Genomic DNA, 14101 nt, shown 5'->3' with positions numbered 1-14101 from the left:
CGCTAGAGGTCGCAAAAACAACCAATCCCTGACAGTGGGAATTTTCTTTATTGGAAAATTAGTAAGTAGTTCAATTGTGACTAAACAACCAGGATATGTAAAAAAAAAAAAAAGGTAAATAGTTTATCATGCAAATAACTTTTAAAGCATTTAACCCAAAAACTGACAGTTAACTCACCATAACTTGAAATATTATGTAATCTAAGCATAATTTTGGATGACAATCAAATAAGTGTTAGCTAAACTAAAAGACTAATTCATTTGACTATTTACCAAAAATATTTAGATTTTAACCCCAGCCCTGCATAGGTAGAACAGAACTGACAATGCATGGATGGATTTTGTTTTTAACAATTGCCTAAAATCTGTGGCTGTGATTGACTAATGCATTAGGTTCTAAAACAGGGATGCCAAACTCCAGTCCTCAAGGGCCAGTTTTGTCCTGCAGTTTTTAGATGTGCCACAGGTACAAAATGAAATGGCTTAATTACCTCCTTCTCCAGAACTTCAGCAGATAAGAACTGATCTAGTTCTTGCTAATGACCTAATTATTCTATTCAGGTGTGGTGCAGCAGAGGGATATCTAGAAGTTGCAGGGCAGTGGCTCTCACGGACTGTAGTTTGACACCTGTGTTCTAAGATAATAAACTGTTACTTATCAAGATACTTTATTTTTCAGAGCCTTCACTTGCAGGGACAGAGATGTCAGGAGGGATCAACCGATCTGAGCCAGTCTTGGATTAAAATGAGTTACTCCACTCCAATGACATAAAAATCTAACATTACATTTTTCTAATCCAGTCATTTAGACTTCAAACAAAATGTAAACATTCTATAACTTCAGACATAACCTCCACATGACAGACATAAAATCCTTCCAGTTATAATTATATTCAAGGTTTGATCATCAGTAATCAGTATTGAAAATTTTGGCTATTTTCTATGAAGTTTGGTGAATTTATCAAGCATCAAAATAAAGTTTAAAAAGGACTAGTATTTAAAGAAAAAACATTTTTGAGGACAATGCCAAGGGTTTGAGAAAGGTCAGAGTTCTAAATGAACATTTAAAAAAAAAAGCAAAAAATATTGTAAAGGAAAGGTTATATTTGGGTAAATTATGTGTGCTCAGCACAATTAACAATTTAACCATCAATGTCCTGAACTGTCAGCTTAAAATTAAAATGCATGCAGGTAAAAGCACTGCATGGTGTGGGCTGAAGTAAACATTTTACACTAAACCCAGGATTTGTAATGTGTTGACACAGCACAGCTGTTTCCTCCATGGCAGCTATTCCTCTCCTGGCTGTTTCAGTGTTTGCTCCTCTTTATTGATCCGAATGAAGTGGTTGGTTTGCAGCTCTTGACCCTCGGCCTTTTGCTCAGCCAAGTAAACTGTGTGAACAGGAACCAATTACAGCTAAATCATTACGGGAGCAGAAAGACTGATCAGGAACTAAATCAGTGCAGCTAGAAAATAAAAGCCTATTAATTCTTGTCCTGCTGCTTAACCCGAGTGCTTGGGCTTAAGATCATAAAGGCTGATAATTCTCTGGTAAAGAGGAGAATTCACGGTTCCTCCAGTAATGGGAAGTTGTCCTGCAACCACAGCATTATTACCACCATGTGAACAAGGATACATCTTTCCAATGCAATTTATTCTGATTAAACACACAGCTCTGCAAATCACAACATAGCCCACAAAAAAAAAAAATCATTCAAACGTTTCACTTCTCAACAATTTACTCACACACATTGAGTTCTATGTTGAGAATCAAACAGCAGATGATCTCATTCAGGTAATCAGTCTTTTTAAAATTTTTCTTGCTAATGATTTGTTTTCTATAACTTGCAGCTGCTTTGTTTTAGTTTCAACAATAAAGAATAGAATATTTTTTGTAAATTTTTTGACTGAAAAAGAATAATGTGTAAAAAAAAAAAGAAGGAAGAAATCGAATGACAGAAGCTACCAAATTGTTGCAAGTGTGTGATACACATATGTGTGACTTTGGAAAAAAACACAATAAAAAAAAAGAACATCTGAGCATTATGGGTATATAATTATTTAAAAAAAAAACTGTAATTCAATGCACCATTTCAGCACAGTAAAGCAAAAAACTATGCTTCTAGAATCTATTTGCACTAAAATAACTTATTTGTACATCATTTTGATCCCACATTTGCTTTTGGGATCAGAGTAAATCAAAACATGGTTTCTGGAAATACACAAAAAAGTAAATCTGCATTGAAAATCACCAACATTTACATCATAGGACACAAAGCTTGCAGCATTAATAGGTCAGCATCATACACACTGATCAATTACAATATTACAGTTCTTCACAAAAATGGGCAATTAGAGGTCAGACCCATACCTCAAAGCAAAGTAAGTGGTCTGGTATTTGAAATCAACAGATGATTCATTCACTCCTAAACTTGGTTGAAACTCTCAATAAGGAGGCAAGCAATTTCCAACTTAAACCATCGCCTCACGTTTAGCGAAAAAACCTGCTTTTAAAAACACATTTTCCAAAGGTGACTTTTTTTTTTTAAATTAACTTAATGTAACAAATTAGCATTACAAACCATCAAGTTATATCCCATTGCTTTTCAAGTATAAACACTTGGGGTTAGACAACTGAATAAAAATATATCAAATTAAAAATAGAAACTCAATATAATAATGTCATTGCAGAACATGGTCTAATTTTTTGTAAGAAATGTGTGATTAAATAGCAAATTATACCTAATTTGAAAAGATTTTCTTTTCATTAACATGAAAAATTATTTTTTTTGTTTGTTTTTCTTTTTTGCATTTGGATTTTTTTTTCTTTAATTTCAATAAATAAATTAATGATTTCTTAAGATGTATAGGTTCAGCCAAAACAATTTGACCAAAATCATTTTATATGACATCCCTGCAAAAAATGCTGAGAGTCAAACCTGCAATGAGTGGTTTGGGACAGCACAACATAAATAGTCCTTTATAATCCCAGATGTACCCAAATGTAACCTAATTCAATTTGCTCAGAGTAAATTCAGTCTCAAAGCAAAGTTTGGTTGAAAAACATCCAGATATTTAGTTTTGATCAAGGCTGTACATATACATAAAACTAACCCTTAAGCTTTTAATTCACTGCATCTTTACAACTTTATTAATATCACCATAATCTTTCATTGATTATGAAAAAAGTGCAATTTGTGTTTTTAACTGCATTTACTGCTTTATAGAAATTTCCAGAAATCCCACATGGAGAGGTATATCATTTTAAATTTCTTTATTTAACCCTTTATTAAACCCTATTGAGATCCATCTTGAGACGGATCTGGGCAGAAATGTGCAATAATAAACTACTTTAACCCAAAATAAATATAAAAAGAATTTTTGTTTTTCATATTTAAGTGACATGTGCAAACTACAATCTTCTGTGGCTTATTGCCCTTCTGTTTAATGACACTAAGAAGCTTTTTTTACAGACAGTGCAAATAACAGGCTCCCACACTAAATAATCATATTATTGTGCAAAATAATGCGCATTCCTAACATCTTACAGATTCACCTTCTTTGTCACTTTGAAGTGCAGCATTTTTAAATGTAATTAGAGTAAGTCACCACATGAGGGCAGAAGTTTACAGATCAGTGGATGGCTTTTTTCTCTCCCTGACACTGAACATGATTCAATGTCGCTTCTGAAAGACTGAAAAGGAAATTTTCTTTTTGCTTTAGACAGAAAACAGAACTGTCTGCTTTTGTCTTCCTTTTTCTGGCTACAAGGTTAAAAGAACCCATTGTTAGTAGGCTGTTTTTAGACATTCCAAATAAATTGAGTTACTTTTACAACTTTAGAAATATTCACAAAAATCTTAAGATGTGGGCAAAGTGTGCGTTTTCTTTAATTCAGTTGTCCTAAAACACTAGAAGAAATAGCAGAATGGGATTGAGTGTCAGGGTTTTCTCCAGTTCATAGGTGGGATACCAGCATTTATGTTGCAAAAGGGATTGCTGCTCTCAGAGTTAGCAGATAGAGTCGGATTGTTCTTCTTCTCCTCCTTTTCAGAGTCATCAGCTGTTGGTATGATGACCGAGGTGGATCTTCTATGATAAAACACAAAGGGACAAGCTTTATGTTAAACATGCTGGAAACCACTGCAGCTTGTAGATACAACTGGTGCTCCGTTCCAGTCACCTCGGACGTCAGATCCGAGGTGACGGCGTTTCAGTTAAACATCGTTTGCAGTACCTCTTTTTATTATCATTTATGCTTCTTTCTACAAGCATTTAATTTGAATTCAGTTTTATTTTAAGTTTGTATTTGAAATTATTCAATCTGTCAAACTTGCCCTTCAAAATGGATTGGCAACACTGATCTACTGAACTCCACTAATTTTGTCCCATTTTTAGAAAATGTTGACTTTCACAGCACATTTGAATTCATATAAAAATGAACTCAAATGAAAGTAACCTTATCAAATTAATAGCAATTTTGTTACGTCCCAACATAACAAAAGAAAGGCTGATCTCTTGCGGTCTACCTGTCTCCGCTCTGTGTGATGAGTCTCCTGCAGGTCTCCATCTGGACGTCCAGCCCTCTCTTCATGGAGCACATCTCCATGTACTCGTGCAGGTGTCGGTTCATGTCACTCTTAGCTGTGGCCAGTTCCAGCTGCGAAGGACCGCAAACATGTTAAAAATCACAGACCAGAAGCTTTGTAGACCACAGAAGTAGAAGCACCAAGACGCCTCACCTCTATTTGGTCAATTGTGTCCTGATATTCTTTGTCTCTGGATTTGAACATGGACTCTGTGTCTTTAATCACTTTCTCAATCGACTCGTCCTGCTGGAAAAACAAACAAATGTGTCGTACAGCTCTAGAAAACGACCACAAAGTATTTTGTCATTGTGATTAAGAATAGTGACAAAATAAATCATTTTTACAGAGCTGGGGAGATAATTTTTTATTAAAATTAGTATTTTACAAAAATCTGTGTAAAGCCATTGATTGATCACATCACAGATTCTCCAATCTCCAATCTCTAAAATCATGACCAAACAAGTACACGTTCTGATGTACTGTATGTCATGTAAAGTAATTTATAATAATAAAAGACACTGTGTAAGCTCATAGATGTGAACTATAGAGACACCTGTCAGTAATCTCTTGAAGTTTCCTTTCTGGCATTTCATCAAGCAGGTCAATGGCTACTTCCGGAGGCTTATCTCAATTAACAGATTACTGGTCACCTACAAAGACATGTCACTGATATCACCAGACTTCAACTCCCAGGATGTTACATGAAGAGATCTCACTGAAAATAGCTTGTGGACACAGAACATCTCAGTGAGACGAGGTAAAAATGCAGACAGGAGAAAATCCTATCCCTGAACATGGAGACAAAATATCTGGAAAGACTACAGAAACTGAAACAGGTGATGACAGTAAAACCATTTCCTGATCATTAACAAGTTTCACCAAATAAAGTGGAACTTTATTTTTTATTTGATTTAAAAGGACTGAGGCCTACTTTCAATCCTAAAAATGGTCGTAAACTACAGCCTCGAGTGTCAAGCTTGAGGTCTGCGGACCAAATCCAGTTGGCCATAACTGCGTTTCTCCACAATGCTGATTTAAGGTTGCTGTGTGGCCCTCTAGGAACGAGAGGACCACATTAATTGAACTTTGGGGTTGTTGTGTGCTTAAATATTATTTAATCAGTTTTCATCTAAATAGGACTTTATTACATTTTCAATGTGAAATTTTTTTTAACAATTGCTACATTTTACGAAGTACTAATTAAATGGAGAAAAAACCCTAATATTTTAACAATTTAACTGGTAATTTTATCAATATTTTCTGCCACAACCGGAACATGCGACCCATGTCAGGTCGCATGTCATATTCATGCGACTCGACATGGATATGAGTTTAAAGCCGCTGTTGTAGAGTATGACATATGCAGGCTCAATATACTGTATAATACATTAAGCCTTGACATTGTAACAAGAAATGTGACTTAATCTACAAGAAACAATCCCATCTAATTGTTTTGTGTTCATTTGTTTTCTGTATTAAACATTGTCAGAGATATGCAAAAGATTCACACATTTCTAACTTCTGATTTATTTGAGAATGCTGTAATCTAAAGGTTTAACAGATAAGTAAGAAATGTTAAAAATGTAACGTGTGTACCTCTCCCTGTGTTTCAACTCCCAGTGTATATCCAGAAAAATCTTCCCACAGCAGAAGCGTCTCATCCGTCTCCTCCCAGGCCAGACTGTCGCAGTCATCTTCAAACTCACACTCCCTCCTCCAGTACAGATGCAATCATGTCAGCTACATGGTGATTTACTGTTGCTCTGCTCAGAGAAACGATACCTACAGGTGATTCAGCATCTTCTGCATCTGCTCGTTTATCAGACTGGCTGAAGTGCTGCTGGACTCCTCATCTCTGGCCCCGCCCCCCTCGCTCTCTGACACGCTCACTTCGTCTCCGTCGCCGCTCTTTTGTGACTGTCCACTTGGCTTCCTAGTGCGGCGGCCAGAAGCGGATGGAGGAGTGGGTACCTGATGGGTGGAGGCATGCAGATTTAGCTCAGGGGTAAAGGGTTTTATTAGAGAACGGTTGCTGCAGACATACCTGGAAGATGGGGATGACGTCTTCGCAGTTCCTCTGCTGGGCGACGTCACACAGGCGAGCTGTGATGTCGATGCGCCGGCAGATGTCCATGTCCACCTTCATGGCCTTTTCTTGAATTTTGCTCTCTAGATCAGACAGGTCCTTAAGAAAACAGGTCGAAAGAAAATGACACAGCTTAGAAGTGCCACACTTCTAAAAGGGAAGAAAATGAATGAATTTCAAAGAAAGTGTTGACAAACTGATGTCTGTCCATTTTCTTTTTCCACTTTTAATTCTCTCTAGAAGTTTATTGCACTGCGTGCACACTTATCAAAAATGTTTTAGACTTACATTGCTCACAAGTCCTTTGAAAAGAACAAGCTCCGCCTTGAGCTGCTTCACCCTGAGAGCCAGCTCATCCTGGTACACCTCACTCTCCTGCAGGTCCTAACAAAACAAACAAACAAGAAAACGATACAAGCAGTTCTGTATTGGGTAAATTTGTGACATGCAGCATTTTAAATGTTTGATTATATTATAAGACTAAATATATTTAATGATAACTACCCTAACTACCCTCCGTAATTCTTACGGTCCTTGCAAACTAATCATCCCTTCTGGTGTTTATTAAGTGAATTAAGTAATTTCCAAATTATTTAGGGAATTTAAGAAAATGCTGGGACAACTTGCATACAGTATTATTTCACATTTTACTTTCTTCTAAATTGCAAAGTGCAAAGCTCAGTTGATCCAGTTTCAGTGTTTAAAGGAACACCAAAGTGTCTTGTCAGAATAGAATAAATCCATCATTCAAAATAAACAGAGTTAAAAAAAAAAACAAATATAGGATTCTGGTGTTATGAAAATGTACTCATTTTGCTTGTTAGTTTTGCTTTGTTACACTTTGTCTCTAATTAGTTATCAATTCCTAATATCAAACAAAGATAACAAGAGTAAACACAAAAACAGGTTTTGAAATCATGCTGCAGCTGTGACATCACACATAATCAGTGTGATGTCGTTTCATTTCATAAAAGGAAAAAATGATATATCCATACCAACTGAGTTTAAGGTACCGAAATTGATACTTGAACATAATAACTATAATCAAATTGTGATGATTACATACCTCTTCAAGTTCAGCCACCCTTTCCTGCAGATCCATTCTGGCTGCATACTCTTCCTCCCATCTGTTAACACAGTCATAATTCTCAACAGGAAATGATAGAGATAAACCAGCTCTTTGTGATATTAATACTTTGACACATTTTCAAGACAGACAACCATTTATTGACTGGAACACACTTACCACTCAATATGAAAATTAAAGAAAAAAAACACACACACACAAATCAAATACTTATTACTTTTAACTGGAATATTCAGCTTTTTGTTGCATGGGTTCAGCTACAAAATGCTTCCTGAATTCAATCTAATTTTTAGCTGAGACATGAAGAATTTTCCTCCAAAGCTTTGAGACAAAATTTATGCCTATTCAGCAATGTCACATAAGCAGGAAGCATTCAGTGTGGCTGAATGCTTCCTGCGCTCCAGCGCTCAGTCTTCATGGAGAGAAGACAGAAATAAACAGAAACAGGCAGAAGTTACTGTGGGACCACATGCTCAGATGATTTCTGCTGCATTTTCCCTCTGCAGGAAAACAGATAAATAACACAGGATAGACATTATGGTGCCACATTAACAGGCTTACATTTTGATATGTATATGGACTGATCATTTAAAATGTCTGTATGCAAATAATACTTCTGCTTGACCAAATCCAACAGATTAAAATCATTCTGTAACTCACGTAAATAATTATAAAATGAAATCCATCTGATCTGATGCTATTTCTACATTTGGTCTTGACTACAATGTTGGCATTAGGTTAATTGTGCCTGAAATGCTGCAAATGTGCTCTTGATCTCACTTTGGCTATAAAAAAAACAGAAAGTAATTGAAGAATTGATCAATAAAACTTTTGACACAATAAAACAGTTTCAAAAAACATTTTGGGAGTTTGGTGCTATAAATCATATGTAAATAGAGAAAAATAAATACATTGGGTCCTGCTTTATCTCACCAGTTTTGAATGTTAGCAACTCAGAGCTCATATTTTTTAGTTCACTGAAATGAAGAGACACACAGATATGGTTGCTGGAAAGCAGCAGGCAGAGGAGGCAAAGAAAGAGCACCGATGTCCTTGTGGCTTATGTTTGAAAGTCTCGACACGTTGCTCTGCGGGGACATTTCTGATTGATTACACTACAGACTCACGTTTTATTCCGGAGCAGTGAGATAATTTGTGATGACGTCAAACTGCTGCCTAATGTCTGACCTGACTCTGACGTCCACAGCTGCAGAGGAGCTGAGAAGTTTTAAGAATGAAATCTGAGATCTGCTGCAGTTTACTAATGAGATTAGCAATCTGCTTCATTCCATTGCACTGACCTGGACTGAATTAAAATGGGCTTAACAGAAATACAGTGGTTTGGTAAATTTGGACTGACCTGAGCTGTACAATCTGTAATAAAATGAACTATATCAAAACTCTTAGGTTATTTTGTAAACTGCCTGAGATCAGTTTTGCTATGCATTAGTATGAGAATTGAAATAAACAGAACTCAAGCTACAGTTTTGTAGACGTAATACTCTAAAATGGAGCATAATGCTGCAGTTTTTTATAGTCTGGTTTTTTCTGAATTGATTTGATACACATTTATTTTCTGTCTATCAAAATAGGTTGAAGAATAACATTTTGTAGAAATTCTCTAATTTTTTTATTAACTTCTTTTGGGTCATTCATATGCATTTTAAACTTTAAAGGATGTACAGCGTCAGTTAACTCACTACAACCTATAACACACCATTCAAAATTATAATGGCAATCTTGTCAGTCTGGACTAATGTCCCGTCACATTTATAAAGATTTTGGTTCTGATGTCAAAAAAAATTTGCTCCAGACTCAGTAGTGCCAAGACCACTGATTTAAAAATCACTAGAGTTATAAATAAACAGAAATCCTCTCTGCTTTTATTGCTTGGTTTTCTGCTTCAGCAAAATGATGGAAGAGTCATTGTAACCCCTTAGAGCATCAATTACTGAAGGCAAAGCTGACATCATTGCTGTCTCCATTAGTACAAACAACACTTAGAGCAGTAGAAAACAGTAACGGCACCTTTTATCGTAATTAACCAATTTCTTAAACAAAGGAGGAGCCAACAAGGACAGCAGGAAGTAGCGTAAAAGATGGAAAGAAAGATCTTAGGAGCTATTCTGGGAAGAGATGAAGAACTCAGCAAAGCTGGGGATGGAGAAATGTTGACAGACGAACACACAGAGGAAGGAGGCAGAAAGGAAACACAGAAAAGACCTGGAGAAAATACAGAAAGAGAGATGGAAGGCTGGTTGCATCACTGGTGGTGGACACAGTGAGCTGCCGCTGCATTGCAGGTAGCAAAACAGAAGACAGCAGAGAGGAAGAGGAGGAGGAGATATTTAAGGAGGATAGAAATGGAGGAAATGAAGAACATTATGTAACCAACCATCTTATAATAAACTTATCTGGTTGTTTTAGCTGATCTTTTATTATTACAGAAAGAAATTAAATATAAAAATAAAAATATTTATATTTATCCCTTAGAAAGGGACAAATACTTCTCCAAACATTGTTCCCCCATTACATTCTATGTAATGTTCCCACTGCCAAAACTAAGTGAGGCGCCATTTAGTTTTATGGAACTAACTCCCTAAAAACCAAAGTGTGAAGAAACTGTTGACGCCTTCAAACATGGACTGCAACCAGTTTTGTTTATAACAGATTTTTTAATAAAAGAAAATGACTAATGAGCTGTTCGAAGTATCTGTATTTTAACATATTTTTCTACTACACACTTGTATCTTCATGATTTGTCGTTTTCTTTCCCCCTCTTTCATTTGATGTCTTGTAAAAGTACTTTTAGTTGTCTTGTATATAAATTATGCTATTCAAGTTCACCTGCTTTGCATTCTCCAAGTTATTGCTAACTTTAATGTATTTATTGTAACATTATTTCTCTAATCAACAATCTCTAGTAACAATCCCAGAAACTGACATCTGATAGCCAGAAAGCTTCTTAGAATAGAATTACAAAGGGAACGACGTTGATATGGCACAAATACTTCTCATCACATCTGCTGACATGTCGATCAATAAAAGCTTTTGTGAAAATACATACTTGGGCTAGGAGCTATTTCTGTCTAATGTGTAACATTTAGCTACAACAGTAATAGGTCCCTCATCAATTACAACACAAAGTTTAAAATCACAAAATAATTAAGATTTTCAGGGAGACCTCTCCCAGAACATCCTTCTCCTTATAAAAAGCTTACAAGGAGAAGGATGTTGCTTTCACTTTCAACTTTTACACAAATGATTATCAAATTATGACATGCAATATATAAAAGAAATATTTTTAAAAAAAAACGTATTCCCTCAAATATAGGGTATATAATACCCTGTACATTACATTTTCTATGTAATGTTAAATATTTATGATTAAAATGAGGAATGTCCATATAATGCCTACTCTGTTACAAACGAACAAAACAATAATTGGTGGAAGGTTATGACATAAAATGTTAATGAGACATCAAACATAGAGCACAAAAAACTAACCTAAATTAAAGTGTATCTGAGGCTTTGGCTGGAAAAATCAAGTGATTTGATAGGTTATGATGATGTTTTCCTATACGATTTACATCACATGACAGACAATTATAAAATTAGAAATGACAGTAGAAAATTTATTTATTTTTGCCCACAAATTTTGAAAGGACCCATAAAACTTTTCAAACCAAGATGAACCTTTTTGCTGCCCACCACAGCTAAACTGTCTCCTTACTGGAAATGATTCCCTCAGACTTAACAAGCTCAGTTTTCTAAAATCTTTGACTTTAGCATTAATTAATGATGTCAAAGCTGAATACAAACTAAACTTTCACAAATACAAGATTTATGATAAATCTTAACTTTTAATAAGCTGTTTTTTAAACAGATATGAATGCATTTGAGCAAATATCTATTTGAAAGCTGAAAGTGAAATGTACTTAAAGCATTGCAATTCAACAAAAAGCCCACCTAAATTAATTTTCAAACAAAAACTGTATGTTTATTAAGTTTTGATTCATTCAATTTTTAAAACCTTACTAAATTACTTTTATAGTGCGCTACATCCTTTATTACATCCTTTATACAAAGAACTTTGTTTTAACACATTACTATCAGACATAATGAATTCACTCCAGATCAACAACAAGGTTTAGTCCCTACCTCCTCTTGTACTCGTCCCGTTCCCTCTTCACCTTGGCCAGCACGTTGTACAGAGCTCTGATCTCAGGTGTGATGGTGTCGATCTGGACCCCGATGCCGTCAGGGTGCGTCCAGGAGACCCCGGGCCCAGACTCCCTGCCGATGCCGAAGCGGCGGGTGTGGTTGAAGGACCAGATGGTTCCGGGGAGGAAGCGCGGCGGTGGAGGCAGACTGTTGCTGGCGGCGTGCTTTTCGTTGATGTTGCTCAAGGTTTTGGTCGCGTCGTTCGGACTCGGAGCGGCACCGAGGGAGAAACCCAGCGAGGTGAGGTTGGAGTTTGAATCTGTGTTCAGGTGGTTTGAAAGGAGCGGAGGGGGATTCAGGGTGGGAGAGAGGAGGCCGCCTGGGAGGTAGGCCGAATTACTGACATTATGGAGCGGGATGTAGTTCGGTCTGGATGGAATTGGTCCGATAAATCCAGTCTGGACCCCCGTGTCTTTGGTCAGGGGCTTATGAAGCCCCTCTGCGCCGCTGCTGTTCTCCACGGCCTGCTGCAGCTGCTTCTCCAACACTTTATTCCTGCGCTCCAGTTCGTGCACTTTGGCCAAAAAACAGCGGAATCGCAGGTTCAGGGTCTTTAGCACGCTGATATTGGATCCCAGGTCGTTGCGCAGCGCCATGGCCGCAGGGGGCGCCCGGTGCAGGTAGGCCAGACCCGACGACGGCGGCAGGACACCCAGGTCCAACCCTGACAACCCATCCGGCCCGAATCCACCGCTGTCCCCCAGGATGTAGCCTGGCTCCGGGATGGCTGCATCCGCCTGGCCCATCATGTGGTGATGCTGCTGCGGAGCCAGGAAGCCGCTCTCCCCCAGGACAGGATTCATTCTTGAGTAGGAAAATCTGAAATGCTCAAAATCCGGCATGAACCCAGACTTCTGTGGATTCAACACGCCAAGTAATTGATTAAAAACCCTTGATCCGAACCAGAATCAGAACCTGGAGGCCCCTTTATTCACTATCCTTTCCTGACTTGGCAGGATTTCATTCAGGAAGTGGAGCTGTGAAGTGAACCAGTTATGCACATTAGAAAGATGACGTGACCTCGAATGGCAGACAAAACGACATAATACCAGTAAACACACAAATCTTAAGATGCATTTTTTTAGATGTATTTAGGCGTTTCTGATACCAGGCGTCCTTCTGCATCCTGCGGTCAAATTCAGTTTAGTTTATCGCAGCATTAGAGGGACAAACGCAGCAGCGATGCGCACAGTGAATATTTACGTCTTTCAATAAAGCTAAACAAAACATTTTCCGATCTCCAATAAAGATTCGTCCTTACATACCTGGAACGGGGGCGGCTATTTCAGGCTCCAGTTAAGGAGGTGAAATCAGTCCAGAGCGGCTGTGCAGCGAAGCCCAGTCAGGAATAAACATCAGTGCATGACTGCGGCGGTGCTTTACCGTAATGACTGTAAAAGAAGATCACCGAGCAGCTGATGCTACCGTAAATCACATATTAAAGTTATTTGTGTGTGTTTTGTTTCTATGAACAACTGACTTAAAAAAATAAATGAATAAAAATTACTGGTAAATCTTGATGTGACCCCAGTTGACATTTTCAACAAGGTGAACAAAGCAAAGATGGATTTTCCCGTTCTGACATTTAATGTCTCTTCAGCTCAGCCACACAGATTTCTCTTAGATAATGTTTCTTAAAATATCAAAATTGAAGCCAGATTCATTGCACTTAAAACAAACACTGTTAGTGGAGCACAAGAATTTACACACTTCTGTTTAAAAACAGAGATTTTGTGAAATAAAAAAACATTTCAAGAGATCACATGTATAATCAGAATTTTGCAGAAATTGAAGATTCTTTTAAATTGCCAACTGAAATTTCAAGGTAAAATTCACTACATTAGGTTTGTACACTAGATGGTTCCAAATGTTCTAATTGTTTATATGCTTAAAGATTTCCTTAATTATGCAGTGATGTTGGGTTATGCTAATAAATAAGTAGATTTAGACAAAAGCCAGAGATAGTCGGAGTCTATTTGGGCATTTCAAACATGCCACTATGCATATTGAACTGAATTTAAGAACAAAGGAAGAAAAGTTTAAAATTGCATAATAAATTTGATTTGTTGTTCCTTTTTCTAATCTTATCAAAAAATGGTCAGTGGGAAGTTGAA

The 14101-nt window shown here is 37.0% G+C and overlaps 1 protein-coding gene across 4 annotated transcripts; it reads right to left on the bottom strand.

The window, feature by feature from the left end:
* Nucleotides 1–1636: 1636 nt before the first annotated feature.
* On the bottom strand, nt 1637–14005 carry LOC129375832 (non-homologous end joining factor IFFO1-like). 4 transcript variants are annotated; one of them, XM_055055163.1, is made up of 10 exons: nt 13253–14005; nt 11925–12964; nt 7743–7803; nt 6965–7060; nt 6635–6775; nt 6377–6561; nt 6187–6304; nt 4744–4836; nt 4531–4661; nt 1637–4093 (listed from the first exon to the last, which is right to left on the bottom strand). In XM_055055163.1, exons 2-10 carry the CDS (start codon nt 12827–12829, stop codon nt 3943–3945), a joined length of 1881 nt encoding a protein of 626 aa, XP_054911138.1. In that variant the 5' UTR covers nt 12830–12964; nt 13253–14005; the 3' UTR covers nt 1637–3942. The 4 variants fall into 4 exon arrangements, 3 of the variants coding, with proteins under 3 accessions (XP_054911138.1, XP_054911140.1, XP_054911139.1); XM_055055165.1 differs by having other exon boundaries at nt 4744–4833; XM_055055164.1 differs by lacking the exon at nt 13253–14005 and having other exon boundaries at nt 11925–13237.
* Nucleotides 14006–14101: the final 96 nt, after the last annotated feature.

This window comes from Poeciliopsis prolifica, unplaced genomic scaffold (genome assembly GCF_027474105.1).
Source record: "Poeciliopsis prolifica strain line A6 unplaced genomic scaffold, Auburn_PproV2 SCAFFOLD041, whole genome shotgun sequence".
NCBI lineage: Eukaryota > Metazoa > Chordata > Actinopteri > Cyprinodontiformes > Poeciliidae > Poeciliopsis > Poeciliopsis prolifica.
This window is presented reverse-complemented; position numbering and strand designations above follow the sequence as displayed.

Bases quoted from the DNA above. Each gene is read 5' to 3' on its own strand.
- LOC129375832 (XM_055055163.1), bottom strand. From the start codon at position 12,829: ATGCCGGATTTTGAGCATTTCAGATTTTCCTACTCAAGAATGAATCCT. The intron at 7,804-11,924 runs GTAGGGACTAAA...CTGTGTTAACAG, and splicing joins CGGGACGAGTACAAGAGGAG to ATGGGAGGAAGAGTATGCAG. The intron at 6,776-6,964 runs GTAAGTCTAAAA...TGTTTTCTTAAG, and splicing joins TCAAAGGACTTGTGAGCAAT to GACCTGTCTGATCTAGAGAG.